At 37.1% G+C, this 23,531-nt stretch overlaps 1 protein-coding gene across 3 annotated transcripts in view; it reads right to left on the bottom strand.

Annotated features, from left to right (window-relative positions):
• Positions 1-659: 659 nt before the first annotated feature.
• The window catches only part of QSER1 (glutamine and serine rich 1), a 46,356-nt gene continuing 23,484 nt past the window's right edge, over positions 660-23,531 (bottom strand). For all 3 annotated transcript variants that reach the window (XM_083348887.1, XM_083348888.1, XM_083348889.1), the window contains 8 exons: positions 20,800-20,916; positions 19,175-19,308; positions 15,163-15,359; positions 13,990-14,127; positions 12,053-12,150; positions 9,153-9,305; positions 5,945-6,040; positions 660-5,047 (listed from right to left, as the gene is read on the bottom strand). In XM_083348887.1, coding sequence (XP_083205013.1) covers positions 4,907-5,047; positions 5,945-6,040; positions 9,153-9,305; positions 12,053-12,150; positions 13,990-14,127; positions 15,163-15,359; positions 19,175-19,308; positions 20,800-20,916 — 1,074 coding nt within the window. In that variant the 3' untranslated portion in view covers positions 660-4,906. The remainder of the gene's footprint in view (positions 5,048-5,944; positions 6,041-9,152; positions 9,306-12,052; positions 12,151-13,989; positions 14,128-15,162; positions 15,360-19,174; positions 19,309-20,799; positions 20,917-23,531) is intronic.

Here is a 23,531-nt window from a genome sequence, read left to right as displayed (position 1 = left end):
GGGGGCCACCAATCGACATTCTCTGACCGGTGGCACTCTGAGGAAGCCCTCTCTGTGGGAATGCACAGGGCGGAGGGAAGTTGATGCCGGCAGCAGGTGTTCCCTAAGGTACTCCGGACCCCTGCCATGTAGGGCTTTGAACACCATTACTAGTACCTTGAATCTCACCCGGAAGACAACTGGCAACCAATGCAGCTCACGGAGCAGAGGTGTAACATGGGAGTATCGGGAGACTCCCAACACAACTCTCGCGGCTGCATTCTGTACCAGTTGGAGCCTCCGGGTGGTCCTCAAGGGCAGCCCCATGTAGAGAGCGTTGCAGTAGTCTAGTCGAGAGGTCACGAGCGCGTGAGTGACCGTGCATAGATCATCCCGGCTTAGATAGGGCCGCAACTGGCGCACCAGTTTAGTTTAGTTGTGAGATTATTTGTTCTGTCACTGGGGGAAAGGTATGTTCTTAATTATGGGTTGTTCATGGATTATTGGTGAGCTGTCTAGAGCCACTGTATGAGATAGGTCACCATGTAAGTCCTGTAAATTAATAATAACTGGTCCATCATATTAACAAAATACAAGAGTTTTCCTAATGAATAGAACATATTTATCTCAGACATTACAATTATTCCACATTAACCAACAAGAGTACCCAGTATTTTGAAAAACTGTATTCACTTTAATGAATTTAGTAACATCAAATCAAAATACAAAAATTATGAAAAAGTCACAAGTCTGTACATTATTGTGGACCATGTGAAAACTGGCTAGAAAATATCCTTTAATCCTAGCCTACATGTTTGTAGTAGATAGATGATAGGCATTACCATGCATTTTGTGAGCATTAACTTAAATAGGAAGAAATAAAGAAATATGTGCACTGTATAATAATACACAAAAAAGTATGTAAGAATATGACATGAAACACTGTCATCAACAAAATCATAAATGTCTATAAACTGATTTTCAGTTTCCTAACAGTTTTGGCTTGTTCATTTTTTAAATTACTTTAAATAGTAGTACAAATTTAAATATTTAAAAATATTTTCTCTATGACAACCATTTTTTGGAAGACAGTTTGAGTTTCCTTTTAACCATATATTATTAAAGAAAAAAGAAAATTATACTGTGTTTTGCTGGAGCAGGCTGTACAACCCAGTTGTTTTTCTGTTAAAACAAGCAATATCTGGATTCAAAAACATCAGGTAATTCACATTTTCAGAATTCAGAACATAAAACAGTGATTGCTGAAATGTCAAGAAAATGATGTAATAGTTTTTATACAGAACATCAGTTAATTTGTTTTCTCTCATTGCAACCATATGCTAAATTATTTTGGAGGGCAAATTGAAATGTTACAGTTTAACAAGCTGTGAAATTAGGGTATTATGTACTTTTGAGAAAATTAACTATTTTGAGCTTGCACAATACCTAAAATTATTAGATCCTCAGCTTAAACAGAAAAACTGTGTTTAAAAAGCTTAACTTGGAATCAAACCCCAGTGATTTCAATGTTTAAGTGAGGCCCTATTAGATACTTTACTTTTGTGACTGTGCTGATATTTTTCTAAAGAAGGAATGTTGAACTTTTTTTCAGAGTAAGGACTGTACTTAAGCGTTAAGTTTCTAAGTAATATGCTTCAAATGTAGATGTGATAAAAATAAAATGACCTTGCAAAAATTAAATTTGAATAATTGAATGAAAATAAAATTGTTGCTACATATTTGCCCTTTCGTTTGCTGATATCCTAAATTGTTGCACTTTTTGAATACCACCAAAAAACAAACACTGTGGTGTCTGACAGGTTTTTATATATTTTAGTGAATACTGGAGTTCCCATTAAATTTACTATGATTTTCAACAAAAAGTTCAGTGACTGCGAGTGATAGTACCTAAAACATTTTTTGGTCCTCACCACAAATTTATTCCTAAAATATTCCTAAAACCCAGGGCAGTAAGTGTCTTTCAAAATGCATTTTCTTTTCCATGATAAAACCCAACAGACCTCATAAATAATTTGCATAAATTAATTTATAACAATCTCTTCAAATATTGTATGGTCTCTGTGTGAAACACTGGGTTCATTTAAATTGATGAAGGAATCTTTATTTATTAAAACACCAAAACTTGTATATTTACTTCCATAATCCTGAGTTCTTCCCCATCTTTTGACAGTTGCCACCTAAGATTAAAACAAAAAACTGACACAGCAGTATAGTTATGTATAGATTAACTAGTAGTAAGTTCTATTTGTTTTAATGAAGTTGAAGAGACTGTTGTAAGACTGCACTGTGAGATTAGAACTTGAAAGCCTTTTTATTTCATTGGATACAAATTTCAAGGTTGGTTTAAGAATTGATGGTGAGAAGTTGAAATGATAGGCCTTTGAAATATTTTTAAAAATCACATTTTTAAAGTTTTATCAACTAAGTCCCTTGTGTTAATTGCTAATTTAGAATAGGTTATAATTGATGAACCAGTCATACTCCATCTACATCTTCTATTCATAGGCCTTTTTCAAGATATGTTTTAAATTGGTGGTAGAAGAGCTATTTTTGGATTACATTTATAAACATTCAATTGAATTTTTTCTGGCATTTTAGAAATTAATATGGAAACTATGTCTTCTTTAAATACCCATCCCAAATAAGTAGGCTATTGCATCTATAGCAAAAAAAGGTTCTATTTTTAAAATACAGAACAGTATTCTTATACTGCTGTCCTACTGATTTAATAAAAAAAGTCCTTTAAATAAATGTGGCGTGTATCCAGATGAATATAAGATTGGATTTTAAGGTAAGAATGAAGTATATCTATTTCCAGTAAATGTGCATATGCTAAGTTCCCACTTTCAAGCAGTACCGGTTTATTGCTTGTAACCAGATGCATTTCACAAATTGTTCTTAAGTAAGAAATCATTCAGTCAATAATATATAATTACGTATCTTTAACTTTTCCATAGGATCAATGGAAATATTTTTGGACTGAATTAACACATTGTGCTAGGCCATAATATAATTTTCTTTGTTTCAGCTTAATTGGATCTAGAATCTAACATTTAAACCATGGTTTGTGGGGTATTTCTGTGTAAACACAGCTACTATCACTTATGGAACAAAATCATAGCTAAAACAAACCATATCTTAGCAGAAGGCGTTAACTCAAGTTTCATAGCCATAGTATCACAACTTGACTTTTTCAATTTAAGTCCAATTACCAATTTCTATCAGTATTTTGACTGATACCCATCAGAGGAATGAAATGAGAAGTACTACTTCCAATAACATTAAAACATATTTGGAAAATACACAGGTTGTCCAACATAACATATACATTAAGATAAAATGCTGTCTTTTGATATTTTGAAATCCTAGTTTAATTGCTCATGAACACAGCCCTTCATTGTATTTTACATATCTAAGGTGCATGAACACATGTATAACTAAAAAAAATACATCATGCTACATATAATAATATCCTGATTGGCTAGTGAATGAGGAAATCTGTTTTCTTGGCTGAAATTAAGGCACTAGGTGGCAATGACAGGAGAAATGAATTGTTTTAATGTATTTTTGATGGATGTACAGGATCTTCAATTTCACAAAATCTAAATAACAAGTCCTGCACATATTGAATCAATGGCTGAGGTAAGGCATTCTGTTAGCAAATTAAAAAAAACCTGATGCAAGTATAGCCCATTTGTAACTTAAGTGGGACTACTGATTCTAACTGAAAAATAATTAATCAGAGAAAGTCATTTAGAAAAGATGCCTGAGACTCTGAAAAGGCACCAAGAAACAAACAGTTCTGCCATTACCAATTCTAAATAACAAAAATAAAAAAAATCAATTGTTTTCAACACTGCACATAGCCTGGTCAATTGCTAACTCTCACTTTACTGAGGACCAATGTAGTAGCTGTTTATTGAAATGTTCTATTAATCAAGCAATTTAAGACAAAAATCATCTTTCATTTATCAGAAAATAAGCTGCAATCTGTCAATATAACCATACATAAAGCAAACTTATGAAGTCTAATATGTCTCATTCATGGTTAACACTGAAGCAAACCTGTATAAACAAAGATAATCTCAAGATACATAGTTTACAATATGAAATTAATATATAAAATGAACAAGAAAACAATTGGAAATGTATTACAAGGGTACATGAAACGATTTTAAGCCACAATACTTTTTCCTCTGAAAAATACAACTATTTGTGGGATAAAATGTACAATTGATTTCTTTCCAAAAGGGAAAAATAAAGGACACAAATGTAAAGGAAAAATATGTCTTTCTTCAAGACTCAGGGAAAATAATTAATTGTTTTTATTATAATATAATCTGTCACAAAAAAGCAGTCATAGGATTGCACCAAATCCATGTTGAATTTCCTGAACATAATATCAGTAATTGGAGTTCATAAAGGAGAATGGTATTCTTGAATGTGGATGGAAACTATTCATACAGTCATTCTTGTCCTATTAGATTTCTCTGCAAAATGTTCGAGACTCTACTTGATCTGTCACAGTTACCACCACTGTGACTCTTCCTAGTGTTCAGAGTAAAAAAAAAATGGCATGATATTTAAAAAGTTATTTTAATCATAGCCAAAATATATATTTAAGTACATGCTTTGATCATTTGTCAAAAATAAACCTAAGTTATTTCAAAACAAGTGTTTACAAAATAGGAAAAAATATTCTCCAAGTTAAAAATGAAGGTTTGTTTGTAGTTCCGTTTGCTTGGCAGCATATATATATATTTCTTATTAGAATCCAAGGAACCCAGAATACCATGATTTCTTTTGACCTAGAATAAAGCTTGGCATGACCAGCCTATCAGCCTATTCTTTTATTTTGATGAGTAGAATAGGAGGAAAAAAAAAGTCACATTTGGATCAGTATTTGTTAGGAACATTTCTGCTGAACGTGATTCAAAAGTTCACCAAACTTCTCAAAGAGATCTTCTATCCATTTTATATTTTTCATGCACTGCTGTACTATTTCCTCTTGACCTAGATCTGCATTCTTTTTTTGAACGGAAGAAATCTATTGAGAGAACAAATTAAATGTCACATAGTTAGCTTTCTATTATTTCTCCTAGTACTCTGAAGTCTAATACTTTAACGATATATGCATGCATTCTCCCAGTGTCTGTGAGTATATTGCACTTACTATAGTGACAGAGGTAACCTTAGTATATAAATGAAGTTCAGAGTTATTCAATAATCTCCTAAGTATGCTTCCTGATGTTCTAATGAGCTTACAACACTTGGTACGGTAATGGACCTTGTTAGATCACAACTCTCATTAACCCTGAAGTGTCAATAGATATTAAAAAACAAACTCTTTTCTTTTCTGCTAAATTTCAGTTCCAGTTCAGGTTTACACATTATCCAGAATTGTTCAAGATAGTGAACACATAGGAATCAACAGGATCATCAGTAATGTGTTTCAGTTTTCTAAGATTTAATCCACTTGGCCCCAGAGATCTGCAATCATTCAGGTTTAATAAATATTATATATCTCATGTTCCCGTGACATACAACACTTTTACAATCGTGTGTGTGTCTTCGAATCAGTATTTGATTCCTGGCAACTGCTTGGACTTGTCCTAGCAGTTTTCTTGGGCAATGTCGGAAATGGTTTGACTTTGCCCCCTTTCCAGGGCTGAGAGATAGTGATTGACCCAAGGTACCCAGTCCTTTGTACCTAAGGTGGGACTAGAACTCAAAGAGTTTCATGATTTCTAGCCTGATGTCTTAACTACTACACCAAACTAGCTCTCTTTTTGCAATCTGTAAAACTTGATTCAGTAAATACAAAACTGTTCAGTATCTTCTAAAAATAGTCTATTGTCACCTGATTTTTAATTGACTCTGATGTATTTAGATTCTACTGCACTAATGAATACAATGAATAATAACAAACTAGAGAAAGACTCACCTCTACTTTACATCTGAGAAACATGTGATATTTGTAATGATGGAGTGAATGATACAAAGAGCACAAAGGTATTTTTTCTGGATCTACAGTAAATTCCTGCAGAAAGAAATATTTATTAACCACATCAGTAACTAAGTTTCTTGATACTAATAATTATTTGAAGATATAAAAATTTACTCATAGCTATGCACAGTGGTGGGATTCAAATATGTGAACAACCAGTTCTCTGTGTGGATGCCACTTCCAGAAGTCCATTCTGGGCCTGGGCAACAAAAAATTAGCTATTGGTTCTGCCAAAGTGGTGCATACCGGCTGAATCCCACCACTGGCTATGCATAAAATCATACATAAAAACAGAATGAAGTTTATTTTATGCATATATAACCTGTGGAACCATTTACCGGTTGAGCTCCGGATGGCTCCTGACCTTCGCTCTTTCCAACGCGACCTAAAAACCTATCTCTTTGAGCAATCTGGTCTGGTCTGACGGGTTTTTTGTTTTAATTATTGTTTTAATGTAATTTATCTTCTGCATTTGGGCACTAGGGTTTAATTTGTTTTCAATTTCTGTATTTGTGCATTTTGATATTTATGTCCCTGTTCACCGCCCTGAGTCCTTGGGGAGAAGGGCGGTATACAAATCAAATAAATAAATAATATTTATTATGTGGGAAGGAAGGAAGATAAGAAATCAGAGAACTGTCACTTCTAATGATATGAAAGAGAGAACAATCTGCCCACGTGCCTTGGATTCTAAGAGAAGTAACAGTACCCTTACTTTACTACTTGTATACTAGTAATTTTGACTCCTGATTTTTTTTCTCTGATTTTCAGAATGCTATTTTTAAGGGTAAATAAACCATTTCTCTCCATTAACCAGATTTTTGTTTTCTAATATTATAGCTACAAAACAGCCAGTTTAATGATTGTTTTGGTATAATGGTTGACTTCCTAGTCTAGAAATAGGAGAGTAAGTTCTAGGCCTCCCTTAGCAATGAAGGCCAGCTGAGTGACCTTGGGCTAGACCAGGCATGTCAAACTTGCGACATCACGTGATGTCACGTGACATATTGGGACTTTTCCCCCATTACCAGCAATAGGGTGGGCGTGGTTTTGGCGTGATGCACCCAGCCCACGGGCCAGCAGTTTGACATGCCTGGGCTAGACACACTCTTTCAGTTCAAACGATCTCACAGGAAAAGGGAAAAATAGGATGAGGAAGAAGTATTAAGCACCTGCATTGAGTTCACTATTTTTTTTCTTTGAAGGTGGGATAAAAATCTAGTATCAATAATAAAATACATGTTTCTTGATTTCCATGTTTATTTTTCATTTGAAGAAAGTAACAGATGTATTAAATTATAGGAAAATGTTTTTCTGTATATAGTAAGGTAAAGGTCCCCCCACACATACGCGCTAGTTGTTTCCAACTCTAGGGGCCGGTGCTCATCTCCGTTTCAAAGCTGAAGAGCCAGCGCTTGTCCGAGGACGTCTCCGTGGTCATGTGGCCGGCATGACTGGACGCCAAAGGCGCATGGAACGCTGTTACCTTCCCACTGTGGTGGTCCCTACTTTTCTACTTGCATTTTGACGTGCTTTCGAACTGCTAGGTTGGCAGAAGCTGGGACGAGTAACAGGCGCTCACTCTGTTATGCGGCACTCGGGATTCGACCCGCCAAACTGCTGACCTGATCGACAGGCTCAGCGTCCTAACCCACTGAGCCACCGCGTCCCTTCTTTCTGTATATAACCAGGTATAATGTAATGCTATAATAAAAATCTGGTTCCTTTTGCAATTATTTGCTTTGTTCTTCTATGACTGGAGTGGTTGTCTTTATGCACTTTATGGGATTTTATGCACAGAATTCTATGTATTCTTGTTAAACCAGAAGCCATCATTTTGTGATAGTGTACTTAACATGAATTTGGGCAAACTCCAACAGAGGGTGCAGGATGTGGGGTCTGGCGTGCTATGGTCTATATGGGGTTGTGAAGAGTTGGACACAATTTAGCAACTGAACATCAGTTTAAAGTTTCAGATATGAAATTGATCCTTCTTACCAAATACATGTTTGTTAAAGAAAGTTCTCCTACGATTTATAGAGCAATTTTGCTGTGTGTGGGGGGGAATACCTTGGAGTTTGTTTTGATTCCTGAACAGGTCCCTGCAGCTTTCTTGGAAAGATTTCAGAAATGGTTTACTACTGCCTCTTTCCTAGGAGAGAGAGTGAGTAACTGGCCCAAAGTCACCCAGCTGCTTTCGTGACTAAGATGGGACTAGAACTGATAGTTTTCCCATTTCTAGCCTGATGCACTATCCACTCTGGATTTAACACAAGAGATTAAAAGGTGCAGCATGGTTGCTTATTGCATCAACTGACATCTGACACATTTACCATTTTCAAGTGAAAATTATGGTGGCAGGAGTCTTTACAGTTGTAAATACAAAGAAGCTGAAAGTGTCCACGTAAAGGCAGTCACGGAGATAGGAAAAAAAATGTAGATGTAATAGTCTAAGGTGTTTTTATAACTTGTAAGGAAGGACCTTTACAGAGGTATTCTATTCATGTTTACTTATTAGGTATACTGGCCATCCTCCCAGGTACCTGAAAGTTGAGTCTTTTTCTTGTTGGTTTGAAATGGTTCACTGTTTATACAAGTAGTTTCTTCAGTCTGAGCGAGTTAGGGGGACCCCATATACCAGGGGTGTCAAACTCAATTTCATGGAGGGCCGCATCAGCATTGTGGTTGCCCTCAGGGGGCCGGGTGGGTATGGCCAGGGTGGGTGTGGCCTACTGGGTGGGCGTGGCCAGAGTGTGTATGGCCTACTGGGTGGGTGTGGCCAGCTCTACATCATTCGCATCAAGGGTGCCTATGGGGGCCTGGGCAGGAGTGGGACAGACCTAAGGGTCTCTGGCAGTGGGGGCCGTTCCCTCACTGTTTCCAGGATGGCTTCGCGGGCCACATGAAACCACTTCGTGGGCCGGATCCGGGCCCCAGGCCTTGTGTTTGACATGTCTGCCATATACTGTATGTCCTCCAGGGTGGTTTCATTTTCACCTAATCTGAATTCAAGGTGTTTTTTTTAAATTGCTGCCTTGTAATTTAGTTTTTTTACTGCTTAAAGATGCACTCAAGGTAATCGAGGAAAGTTTGAGATCAACGTTCCTTCAGAAATAAAGCAGATACAAATACTACATGAACGTACCTGTGCTAATTTTGTGGCTGCTTTAGAAATTTTCAGTGTTTTCTTATTATAAGCTTTCCCATTCATCTTGATTCTAGAAACTGCATTCGCTCCCATTTTTGTTTTAGAATCCCGAGTCATTACTGTCAGTTCAGGAAAACATTCCAAAGCAGCCTTAAAAAGAAGTTATAAAAGCTGGAGATTAGCGATTGAACAGAATGATAAAGTATGCCTTATTAATGCGATAAGAATTTAAACTAGGATCCTTTTTTTAAAAAAAAAATCTGTTGTGAATATGCAGGCTGCAAACAGTATGACTTTCACAACTGGCCAGTCTACATGCCAGGCAGGCTTAAACAAAATCCACACCTAGAGTTGGATTACCCCAATCTTTCCATCTACTGAAGAGATTTTGGAGCCATTTTAAAATCAATGAGCAAAGCCTGAGGAGACATCTGCAGCAGGTATGGCACAGAGGGACTGAAGAAAAGTAGGGGTTCACTGATAGCTCAATATCTCTACTGAAAGTAGAAGAAGAAATCCGAGAAAATGAAGCAGAGAATACATTATTTTGAAACTTCTTATTTCAGCAGAATTACAGGGAGTTCTTGACATATGACCACAATTGAGCCCAAAATTTATTTTGCTAAGTGAGACATTTGTTAAGTGAATTTTGCCCTATTTTACGACCTTTCCTGCCACAGTTGTTAAGTGAATCACTGCAGTTGTTGATTTAGTAACACAGTTGTTAAGTGAGTCTGGTTTTCCCTATTGACTTTGCTTGTCAGAAGGTCACAAAAGGTGTTCATATGACCCCGGGGCACTACAACCGTCATAAATATGAGTCAGTTGCCAAGTAGCTGAATTTTGACCACATGGCCATGGGGATGTTGCAATGGGCATGTGAAAAACAGTCACAAGTCACCTTTTTCAGTGCTGTTGTAACTTCAAATAGTTGCTAAACAAACTGTTGTGAGTCAAAGACTACTTATAAAATACCAGTCTATCCAGGAACCTGTTTTTTCCCCTTTCTTTTTTTTTCTGTGTGGTGCTTGTCAATCAAATCTTATTCTTTTATTTTCTTGAATTAGTTCAGAAGTGTGTGTAATCTCAGGTGTTGTATTAATATTGCAGACTATGCAAGAAGAAATAATACAGGTAGTCCTTGATTTACAACAGTTTATTTAGTGACCATTCAAAGTTACAATGGCACTGAAAAAAGTGACGTATAACTGCTTTTCACACTTATGACCGTTGCAGCATCCCCAGGGTCACATGATCAAAATTCAGACACTTGGCAACCGACTTGTATTTATGATGATTGCAGTGTCCTGGGATCATGTGATCACCTTTTACGACCTTCTGGCAAGCAAAGTCAAAGGGGGAAGCTAGATTCACTTAACAACCGTGTTACTAACTTAACAGTTGCAGTGATTCATTTAACAACTGTGGCAGGAAAGGTCATAGAATGGGGCAAAATTCACTTAACAGTCTCGCTTAGCAAATTTTGGACTCAATTGTGGTCATAAGTTGAGGACTATCTGTACTGTCTTCCTACTGTTCTTGTAATTTATAATAGAAATTGGATTTTTTTCCCTAGCTTCTCTTTTGAGATACTGGCTGAATTACTCTATTTGTAAACAGAGCAGTGCCATCTTGTGGTCTGTATTTTCTTTTGAAATTATTTTCTGAAACAGCTCATTATCATCCAGTCAGCTCTGGAATTTTTTCTTTCTAAATGTTTAAATAAAGTTTGATATTTTCCCTTCTGATATCTCCCCAAAAGGAAAGTAGAACTGAATAAGTTACTCATGCACTTCAATGTTTCGTGGCCAAGTGATTGCCCTAATGACATTATTTAATTTTTTTGCATTTTTAATTATCATGAAGCACTGGTTATAAAAACTCTAACACACCCATGTTACAGGATGGTTGTTATATGAGATGCCACTTGAAAAATAGTAGGTGGCAGCAGAAACTATCAAACCACTACTCCAAAGCAAGAGGCAGGGCCAAAAGCGAAGATCCAAAGGCCAAAGGTGAAGATTTATGGAAGAGAAGGTTAATCTCTCTTATGGACTCAACTGTCCATTATAAATACAGCATAAAAGCAAAGTAAAAATGCTGTTAGCCAGTTCCTGAAAATTTTCTGGAAGCAACTCTGTTTCAAATGCCATTATAGATTTATATTCTACTTACTGACCTATAAAAATGTTGTGTTCATTTGAAAAAAAGAGACTTTTTCAAAGGGAGTAGCAAATCAGAAATATAGAATAAATGAAACTTTTAGTTTTGGATTTTGCTAATTAGACAGGTTTGTTGTTGCAGAAATGGCTAGTATACATTATCAAAGTAAAAAGTTGAGGTTTTATCTTACTACCTTATTCTACTGCACCAAAAGGAGTCGGACCTCAGTGCCTTTCTTTTTCCCTTTACTCTACCCTTTTCTCTCTTACCCCTTTCTTCCCTTATTTTTTCATTACTAAGAGCTGTGGTGGCACAGTTGTTAGAATAAAAAGGCTAACTCTGCCGACTGCCAGCAGTTCGATCCTGATTGGCTCAAGGCTGACTCAGCCTTCAATCTTTCCAAGGTCAGTAAAATGAGGTCCTAGATTATAGGGGGGCAATAGGCTGACTCTGTAACCCGCTTAGAGAGGGCTGAAAACAATATGAACCAGTATATAAGTCTAAGGGCTATTGCTATTTTCATTTTTCTTCGTATTTCTCTATTTTATATTTTGATAAATATATTAAAATATATATAAACAGAAACCTGAAAATATAGAACAAAGAAAAGATCAGAAAAAAATAAAGAACTGAAATTTATAAAAGGGCTTATCTGCTTTGCCCCACTAATTTTCAATTTCTATAAAAACTAATGAAAGAGTAGCAAACTATGAATAAAATATAATTTTCAGTACCTTGAATGATCGCTCTATATGTAATTTGGAAAGCAGCCTTTTTCTATTGTCATTCAGCATGCCATCAATTTTTCTCATATGAGGCAAAAGCAGCTCATCTAAAAAAGGAGACACAATAGATGCCTTTTACTGAATGTGTTATGTTTCATGGCTCTATGATTATTCAAATAAGTTAGAATAATTAATAAATGCTCATCTATTTAAACACTACATTAGCGAACAATCATGTTAGGTCCCAAATACATATTTCAGCATAGAATATTTTTAAAATGTTATGTTTGATATTTGTGGACAGGATTTCAATGGGATATCATAAAACAGAGTCATCATTTTAATTCAATATACAGACAGTGTGAATTGATTTTTTACAAAATTATTTTTACTGCAACAGTAAAGATATATTGCATCAATTGCAGACTGCCTGATGCTGTCTGGGCCAGAAGTCAAGCAAATAGATTTCCAACAGATACTTGTACTGGCATGCTCATATAGTCACCAGAGATAAATTCATCTTAAGAGACTTTTATTTTATTAGTGTTTAATAATGTATACCATGCCAAACCATTAGTAACAACTTGGTACAGGACAAGAAATATTATAAACACAATAAAAGATGCCACCTTCCTTAAGTTGAACCTATTCCTTGGTGACCATATAGAGATATTATTAGCAACAATATGGAAGTGGTCCTCTTCGGATAAGTTGTTTCAGCTTCACCTGAAGCTCCCAGTCCTGATACTTTCAGATGGCCTGAATGAAGTACTACCCAGGCTTAATTCTGATATGAACCAAGGTTGGCTAGGTTCTGACAACTGCTGCAGCTTCATTAGAAAATAACTGAGTTACCAGCTAGTTTGACCAAAATTCTCTTGAGACCTCAAATGTAAATGATTAACACAGAAAATGAAAGCAAAACCTTCCTGATAGATTATTTTCTAGGTACTTTATGAATAATGAACTCTGCCCTAAATCCCTAACATTTACTTTCATAAACTTTAAAACAGAGCTGGGCATTTTATGGCCACCAGGTCCTTTGGCTATCGCTATCCAGCCCATGTGAGGAGCAATCAGAAATTAGAAATCAAATGTAAATAAGTGTATACCGTGCCTGCAATATAACCACATCGCTTTTATTTTGAAGGTGATTGCTACTCATATTTTTTTCAATTTAGGTATGTGAGTGCATGCTTGCTTGTGTTTCTTCACAGCCGTTTTGTTTTGGCCCTCCACAACAGTCCCTATTTCTCATGTGACCCCTTAGTAAAATTAATTGCCCACCCCTGCTTTAAAGGAATACCCAAACAAGCACTATGAAGAAAATCTTAACAACAGCAACCATTTGTCTATGAAACCATAATGAATCTAGAATACTCAACAAGCCAAGTATTTTTTCACATACTGCATCAGCAGATATATGGTCCAGCATTGCCACTGCCCAACAATATTTTCAAGAAAGAGCTCAATATAGAACAAAGAAGTTCTAATGACTTCATTTTATTAGCTTATCAGAAATTTTAATATACTACATATATTTTTCCTATTCTCATCTGCTGAATAGTTCTATTAAAACCCTAGTTTCCTGACTTTTGGCATGCATTTTGCTCATGACTTTGAATGAAAGTACATAGGCCTGCAAAGTTTAATTTGTGTTAAGAGTAACAGGAACTGATTTGTATTAACCCAAAGATGCTTTTTCACAAGGCAACTGGACTTTCTTGTTTTTCTTTTTCTTTGAAGACATTTCTGATTTGGATTAACTTGACTAAGAATTTTTAGATTTATGCAGGTCTTTGTACCGAGAACTGAAATGATGGTTCAATATCAACACAGACTCCTTAAATAATTATTTTCCCTTAGACCTACTGAAGTTTCCGAACAAGAGACAAAATTTGGTAAACAATTAAAAACAAACAAACAAGAGATTTAATAAACCATACCATTGCTCTTCTCCAACGCCAGCATAGTATCTGGATCCAAGGCAATGCTGACAAGCAGTTCCATATAATTCCTGAATGTTTCCTTCATAGCTCTGGTATTTAAAAAGCGAGAAACAATAGGTGCTGGTGGTTCAGTGTCTGGAATATCAAATATATAAATATATTGCTTAATCGTGTTGTAATTTTTTCATTAGTCTGATTATTGCTTTAGTGACTCTGCAGGAGAGTTCATTCTTATTCTAATTATGACTGAGCTATGATACTTATATTCACACTGATATTTTATATTTCATGTGGATACCCTTATGGCCACTGGTTATGTATTTTATTAATTCTATTTTATCTCACACATTTTATTATATTTTAAATTATACTGAAGACATTTTAACGTTACACTCAGTCTGGAAATACATGGCTTATCAGACAGCATTCAAATTTTTTAAATAAATACATCAGAAAGTTAATTTCAGCATGAGCCAAACACAGAAACTAATGAGTTAATTTTAAATTACTGTATGATTTTTCATTTATTTTTATGCTACTATTACATTTTCTACTATATAAAAAAGTTGTCCTACTACAACATTTTCCTCCTTTATAAAAAAGCATTTACTTTGTTTGGGAATTTAGACCAGCATTTATCCAATAACTAAAAGCTATGCTGTTAATACTGATCAAACCTAACTATTACCCACACTAATGTCTTTTGAGACCAATGATTTATGTTTAACTAATCTTAATAGTAGACACTGCTGTTTGGGATATGTTTCTGAAACACAAATTAGGAATTTGCATGACTGTTTCAATGGTTTTCTGTGCAGAGATATTCAATAGTCAATATTTACTAAATATTGAAAAGAACCACTGTCCTGCAATGGAGAGTGGGCAGCTCCATATTTTTGCAGTCATTGGGATCAACAAGCAAATAACTAGAAATGCTGGAGCTACTGACACTGGGAACATGCTAGGGAACCCCCTACTCCCACTTCTATATGTAGAAAAAAAGCATAAATGCCAGATATAAGTTGGGGTTCTTCATATTAAATTAATGTGTAAAATTAAAATAGAATATTCAAAATGCGCCTCCTTATACAATGTGACTAATACATGTGAGAATACAACAATGGAAATTATACAGATCTTCATAATTTCTTCTGTTATAGGGACGCTTACCTTCCTCATCACTCTGCAGCTGAGGAGTAGAGGGCAATTCTTCTTTCCATGTTTTGCGTTTTTTGGGTGGTGGTTCAGCCTTTGCCTTTGGCTGTTTTGCCTTGAGTTTCATTGAAGTAACTTTTGTTGTAACAGTTTTTGGCACTGGGGGATCAGGAACTTTAGGGATGCTCATGCTTGGTTTACAGTGAGCAATTCTACAAGTTGGAATAATTCAAAGAAACGGTTACAAACAGTGTTTACAAATCAAATTGATACAACTTAGCTACCGTATTTTTCGGACCATAAGACGCACTTTTTCCCCCCAAAATTGAGGGGGGTGCGTCTTATGGTCCGAAGGTGATCCGTATGGCCAGCCCCAACCTCCGCAAGTGGAAAGCAAGGGAGATTGCCAGGAGCACAAATCGGCACGTGCTGAGAAACGCCGATCTCGCACTCCTGCAATCTCCCTTGCTTGGTTTCAGCTTCCCTTGCTACAAGAGAAAGCAGGCTGAAACGGAATGAGGGAGATTGCCAGGAACGCGATCTCGCACTGCTGCAATCTCCCTCGCTCTGTTTCAGCCTGCTTTCTCTTGTAGCAAGGGAAACTGAAACCACGTGAGATCGTGTTCCTGGCAATCTCCCTCGCTCCATTTCAGCTTGCTTTCTGCAAGAGAAAGCCGGGTTGCAGGGCCGCGTCCATGGGTACTGCTCTAACACAGAGAGGGAAGGACAAAGTGGGAGAGAAGGAAGGAAGGAGAAAGGAAGGAAGGGACAATGGGAGAGGGAGGGAGAAAGAGAAAGAGAGAGAGAGAGAGAAAGAGAGAGAGAGAGAGAGAGAGAGATAGGGAGAGAGAGAAGGAAAAAGAAATAGGGAGGGAGAGAAAGAGGGAGAGAGAGAGAAGGAGAAAGAAAGGGAGAGAAATAGAGGGGGAGAGAGAAAGGGAGAGGGAAAGAGAGGGAGAGAAAGAAAGAGAGAGAGGGAGAAATAGAGGGAAAGAGAAAAATAGAGAGGGAGAGAAAGAGGGAGAGAGAAAGAAGGAGAAAGAAAGGGAGGGAAATAGAGGGAAAGAGGGAGAAATAAAGGGAAAGAGAAAAATAGAAAAAGAAGGAGAGGGAGAAAAAGGGAGAAAGAAAGAGGGAGAGGGAGAGAGGGAGAGAAAGAGAAGGAGAGAGAGAAATTAAATTAGAAACATGATTGTTAAGTGAATCTGGTTTCCCCACTAACTTTGCTTGTCAGAAGGTTGCAAAAGGCGATCACATGACCCTGGAACAATGTGACCATCATAAATATGAATCGATTGCCAAGCATCCGAATATAAATCACATGACCCTGGGGATGCTGCAATGGTCATAAGTGTGAAAAATGGTCATAAGTCCCTTTTTTCAGTGCCATCGTAACTTTGAACAATCACTAAATAAATCGTTGTAAGTCGAGGACTACCTGTACTTTATCATTTTCCCCCTTTTTTGGGGGGGGTGTCAAGTTTTTGACACCTTGCTGGGCGACTGGTGGTACTCGGACATTGCCTTGTCCTAAAAGTGGTACAATGGATGAAAAGGTTGAAAAGCCCTGTTTTAGTATACTGATACTATTTGGTTCAGAATATTTTTTTCTTGTTTTCCTGCTCTAAAAACTGGGTGCGTCTTATGGTCAGGTGTGTCTTATGGTCCGAAAAATACGGTAATTAGCTTTCTTCTTGAGTTCGTTTTCTTCTTATAGATTTCCACACTTCACTCATTTCTACATTTAAGATAATTGTTTAAACATCTAATTACAGGGTCTAGACAATGTTAGATATAAGCCTTAAATCTTCATGCCTCTATTAATTAAAGAGTATCTCTACACATAAATAGATTAAAACATACTCTTAGCAAGGAAAGTCTTTAGCTTAGAGTAAACAAAACTGTTTAAAAGAGAACAGGAAGAAATCCGTAAAAATATTGTTTTGCCTGAAAATGATATCAATTAAAGGACAGTATAGAATTGATTTGATCAAAATGATGATTCTCTTAAAAAATACCGTTCACAAACTTGTTGGGACTATAGCTCCCAGAAGGTTTTTTAAAAGTATAGCCAATAGCTGCTGAGAATGTAGTTTCAATATCTCTGAGAAGCAGGTTGGGAAAAAAATGTTTAACCCATAAGTTAAGTTTGAGGATTGTACGTTCACCTTCTCTATCCTTTGTAAGCAAATGGAGTAAAAACTTTTACTTTCACATTTGATTAAACTTTGATTCCTGAAACTTACACACAGTACAAAACTGATTAAGTGAAAATTTCAAGCTCCTTTCAGATTTACAGCTTATTACAGCTCTTCATAATCTAAATGAAGATAGGTTTCTTTCTGAAACTATTCTAGAGCATAAAATACCAACAACTATCTTAGAGGTAAAATTTCAAAATTTGTTGTTGTTGTTAGCTGCGAAGTCGTGTCCGACCCATTGCGACCCTATGGACAACGTTCCTCCAGACCTTCCTGTCCTCTACCATCTTCTGGAGTCCATTTAAGCTCACGCCTACTGCTTCAGTGACTCCATCCAGCCACCTCATTCTCTGTCGTCCCCTTCTTCTCTTGCCCTCAATCTTTCCCAGCATTAGGCTCTTCTCCAGTGAGTCCTTCCTTCTCATTAGGTGGCCAAAGTATTTGAGTTTCAACTTCAGGATCTGGCCTTCTAAAGAGCAGTCGGGGTTGATCTCCTCTAGGACTGACTGGTTTGATCACCTTGCAGTCCAAGGGACTCGCAGGAGTCTTCTCCAGCACCATAGTTCAAAGGCCTCAATTCTTTGGCGCTCAGCCTTTCTTATGGTCCAACTTTCACTGCTATACATTGCAACTGGGAAGACTATAGCTTGACTATATGCACTTTTGTTGACAGGGTGATGTCTCTGCTTTTTAGTGTGCTGTCTAGATTTGCCATGACTTTCCTCCCCAGGAGCAAGCGTCTTTTAATTTCTTGGCTGCAGTCCCCATCTGCGGTGATCTTGGAGCCCAGGAAAATAAAATCTGTCACTACCTCCATTTCTTCCCCATCTATTTGCCAGGAATTGAGAGGGCCAGATGCCATGATCTTGGTTTTCTTAATGTTAAGTTTCAACCCAACTTTTGCACTGTCCTTCTTCACCTGCAACACGAGGCTCTTTAGTTCCTCTTCACTTTCTGCCATTAGAGTGGTATCATCTGCATATCTTACGTTGTTGATATTTCTTCCAGCAATCTTAATTCCAATTTTTGATTCATCTAGCCCTGCCTTTCTCATGATGTGCTCTGCATATAAGTTAAATAGGCAGGGCGACAGTATATAGCCTTGCCGGACTCCTTTCCCAATTTTGAACCAATCAGTGGTTCTGTGTCCAGTTCTCACTGTTGCTTCTTGGCCCAAATATAGGTTTCTCAAGAGACAAATAAGATGGTCTGGTACTCCCATCTCTTTAAGAACTTGCCACAGTTTGTTGTGATCCACACAATCAAAGGCTTTAGCATAGTCAATGAAGCAAAAGTAGATGTTTTTCTGGAACTCTCTAGCTTTCTCCATGATCCAGCGTATGTTAGCAATTTGATCTCTAGTTCCTCTGCCTCTTCAAAATCCTGCCTGTACTTCTGGTAGTTCTTGATCCACATACTGCTGGAGTCTAGCTTGTAGGATTTTAAGCATAACTTTACTAGCATGTGAAATGAGTGCAATGGTGCGATAGTTTGAACATTCTTTGGCACTGCCTTTCTTTGGAATTGGAATGTAAACTGATCTTTTCCAGTCCTGTGGCCACTGTTGAGTTTTCCAAATTTGCTGGCAAATTGAGTGTAGCACTTTTACTGCGTCTTTTAAGATTTTGAATAGCTCAGCTGGAATACTGTCATCTCCCCTAGCTTTGTTGTTGCTCAGTTTTTCTAAGGCCCACTTCACTTCAAATTTCAAAATAATATCTATGAAAATGTCCCTTTAAAAATTTAAAAGTAGTAATAACCCCTCCCCATTAAATACAATTAAAAGACACATGAAGGATCCAAGAAAATGGATTAAAATAAAATACCTTGCAGACTGTACAAGCGAATTTTTTGGCTTCTTGGAACATACTCTGACATACTCTTTTTTGTTTGCATTTTCTATGAACTTCACATATACTCGTTTATACTTCAATTTTGCATCTCCAAAGTACCCAAGATACTAAAAGGAAAAAGAGACATTATTATGCTTACTTTGTAAGTGGTTTATAATCTTGTAAGAAATTTAAGAAAACAGAAAAAGTGGATGAATCTGGGATATAACCCCAGGTTAATTTAAATTTTATCAATGATTAGCTGTGTGTCAAGTAGCTTGCATGCTCATCAAGTTAACAAGAAATACTTTGAGACTTCTTAAACACTTTGCTGAGAGTTTCTTTAGCTAGAAGAAGCTTCTGTTGGAAGCACCAGAAAAGACTTTTGCACTTGGGTAACTCCTGCACACAAGCCTCTTCTGGCTAATGGAACAACTGGAGGGAAAATGGCAGCAATTCAGCCATTTGATTTTTAAAATATGGGGGCACAAAGTGCCCTTTGAAGCACCATCTGAAGTCCTTCACAAACTGAATGATTATTGCCCAGTGTAGTTAAGATTTCTTGCTTTTATCATGTTAAAAAGTACTTCTTGGTGGTAACTTCTGCAGTAGTTTTGTTGTTAATTCTTTTAGACAGAGGTCCCCAACTTTTGGGGCACCAGGGACCAGTTCCATGGAGAGGTTTTTCCACAGACTGGAGGGTGCGTGGCTTTGTGTGCTGCCTGCATCTTGCAGATGGAGCTTTGCTTGTTTGTGCGAACCGGTTGCTGGCATGCTGCAGCCCGGTACTGGTCCACAGACTGGGGTTGGGGACCCCTGCTTTAAGACAATGTTTCTATTTTCAATTAATCATATCCCATTATAATGAAAACAATTTAATTCATTACTTCATTCCACTTATATAGCTACCCATCTCAAGTATCTAACTCTAGGCAGATCATAAAACAAGCATTAAAAATTATACCATAATAGATCTTGATTTTTTTTCCTGTTCAATCATGTCTGATTCTCAGACTCTATATGAGAAGTCCCTGCAGTTTTCCTGGCAAGATTTTTTTCTCCCCAGAAGTGGTTTGCCATTGTTCCTTCCTAGGACTGACAGTGTGTGACTGGCCAAAAGTCACTCAACTGGCTTTATGCCTAAAGTGGGACTAGAACTCATGGTTTCATGGTTTCTGGCTTGATTGCTTAGTACTATTTTACAAGATTAGAAAAGAGCATCTTTTATTTATTTATTAGGTTCTTTTAAAAAAATCTATCTTTATTATTACTTTATAAGTAACTCAAGGTGATACACATACCTACGGTAATACACCTTCCTCTTCCTATTTTCTCCACAACAACAACCCTGTGGATTGGGGAGAGAGAGAGAGAGAGAGAGAGAGAGAGAGAGAGAGAGAGAGAGAGAGAGAGAGAGAGAGGAGGGAGAGGGAGAGAGAGAGAGAGAGAGAGAGAGAGAGAGAGAGGGGGGGGGGAGACTGCTCAAGGCTGCCCTAAGACAGGACTAGAATTCATTGTTTCTTGATTTCCAGGCCAGCACTTTAACCACTATACCGCCATTACATACAGTATAACCCTCTCACCAGTTAATATGGTTAAAGCTGAATGATTATACTTACGCTATTAGTAGCTGCAAATTCTCTTTGTCCATCTCGTACTTCAGGTACAAACTTTTGGAGCAAAGCCTTTTGAACTTTCCAGATGGCTGGAGGCTCCACTCCTCTTTTTAAGGCAGCCTACAGAGACCAAAATGAAAAGCACCAATTCTGTTAATATTTGCTTTTTTACACATTGCAACAATTAATTATGTTCCCATAAAGCTAATCTTAGAATATTTTAAATAATCATTTACCACATTTCATAGCATCTTTTGACATGCAATGTCATAATTAAAAAGAGCTGAATTTTATCTTCAGCTTTCCTTATATGTAAGCCCAGCTTTACACCTTATCTGTAATATTCTTTTTTATTGTTTTAGAGCAGATAGCAAAAATGCAGATGGAGATTTAAAATATTCAGTCACCCTACTATGCTCAATTAAATAATGCAAACTATTAATCTGATCTTTTGAAAGTGCTTTATGTCAGTGGTGGCATTCCTCTTATGAAACAGGGTAGCTTCATAGCTATGAATCACTTCCTGTCTTGTGAGTTTTCCAACAGAAGCAAAATTTGGCTACATTAGAGAGAATTTGGGAATATTAGATATTAGTATTTATTTGTGTTGGATCAGTGCTGTTATAATCAATACTATTGAGTATCACTATTAATTTTTTTTTGACAAGATTAAAACCAATCTTCTGTTGTGGGTATCTCAGTTTTCCCATTTTCTTATGTACAATATTCTTACAACAGTAAATTATAAAGGTGAAACTCGAAAAATTAGAATATCGTGCAAAAGTTCATTTATTTCAGTAATGCAACTTAAAAGGGGAAACTAATATAGGAGATAGACTCATTACATGCAAAGCAAGATAGTTCAAGCTGTGATTTGTCATAATTGTGATGATTATGGCGTACAGCTCATGAAAACCCCAAATCCACAATCTCAGAAAATTAGAATATTACATGCAATCAATAAAACAAGGAGTGTACATAGAACAATATCAGACCTCTGAAAAGTATAAGCATGCATATGTACTCAGTACTTGGTTTGGGCCCCTTTTGCAGCAATTACTGCCTCAACGCGGCGTGGCATGGAAGCTATCAGCCTGTGGCACTGCTGAGGTGTTATGAAAAACCAGGATGCTTCAATAGCGGCCTTCAGCTCTTCTGCATTGTTCGGTCTCATGTCTCTCATCTTTCTCTTGGCAATGCCCCATAGATTCTCTATGGGGTTCAGGTCAGGCGAGTTTGCTGGCCAATCAAGCACAGTAATCCCACGGTCATTGAACCAGGTTTTGGTGCTTTTGGCAGTGTGGGCAGGTGCCAAGTCCTGCTGGAAAATGAAGTCAGCATCCCCATAAAGCTCGTCTGCAGAAGGAAGCATGAAGTGCTCCAAAATCTCCTGGTAAATGGCTGCGTTGACCCTGGACTTAATGAAGCACAGTGGACCAACACCAGGAGATGACATGGCTCCCCAAATCAACACAGACTGTGGAAACTTCACACTGGACTTCATGCATCTTGCAGTGTGTGCCTCTCCATTCTTCCTCCAGCCTCTGGGTCCTTGGTTTCCAAATGAGATGCAAAAGTTGCTCTCATCAGAAAAGAGGACTTTGGACCACTGAGCAACAGACCAGGTCTGTTTTTTCTTTAGCCCAGGTAAGATGCTTCTGACGCTGTTTGTTGTTCAGGAGCGGCTTGACAAGAGGAATACGACATTTGAAGCCCATGTCCAGGATCCGTCTGTGTGTGGTGGCTCTTGATGCACTGACTCCAGCCTCAGTCCACTCCTTGTGAAAGTCCCCAACACTTTTGAATGGCCTTTTCCTGACAATCCTCTCCAGGCTGCAGTCATCCCTGCTGCTTGTGCACCTTTTTCTTCCACACTTTTCTCTTCCACATAACTTTCTATTAATGTGCTTTGATACCAATGATGATTTTCTGCACAACTGTCAGGTCAGCAGTCTTCCCCATGATTGTGATTCTTACTGAACCAGACTGAGAGACCATTTAAAGGCTCAGGAACCCTTTGCAGGTGTTATGGCTTAATTAGCTGATTAGAGTGGGACACTTTGAGCATAAAATATTGCACCTTTTCACAATATTCTAATTTTCTGAGATTGTGGATTTGGGGTTTTCATGAGCTGTACGCCATAATCATCACAATTATGACAAATCACGGCTTGAACTATCTTGCTTTGCATGTAATGAGTCTTTCTCATATATTAGTTTCCCCTTTTAAATTGCATTACTGAAATAAATGAACTTTTGCACGATATTCTAATTTTTCGAGTTTCACCTGTATATAAAAATAATCTTCCATGGGTCTTTTTTAAATTGACTGTCCATTAACTGTAACGAGAAAAGCTCTGGTTTCAGCTGAATGTTTATCTTTAAAATTCTTTGTACTTTTATATGTATATGAAACCAAAGTTTTCTGGTTTTTTTTTATAAAGCATGATAAAATGACCTTTCATGTTGTCTACATTCTCAATATAAAATTGAACTACTTGTATACATTCTAGACAATTTTTTTCTGGAGGCATTTATCCATGGTTCATCATTTTATAAAAATGCTGTTTTAAATTATAACACAGTGTACATTTCAAACCTTGTAACCACAGATTACCCCACTAACCCATCAGTATAGTGTGTCCAAAGTTCTTAGTGCATTTTATCAGACAGTCTTCCACTTGAACTTCTTCCATTTCAAATTTCATAAAGTTTATATATTTTAGCGATTACCT

The sequence above is a fragment of the Vipera ursinii genome (genome assembly GCF_947247035.1).
Source record: "Vipera ursinii genome assembly, chromosome: 1".
NCBI lineage: Eukaryota > Metazoa > Chordata > Lepidosauria > Squamata > Viperidae > Vipera > Vipera ursinii.
The sequence above is the reverse complement of the archived record's forward strand: the minus strand, read 5'-3'. Positions and strand labels throughout refer to the sequence as shown.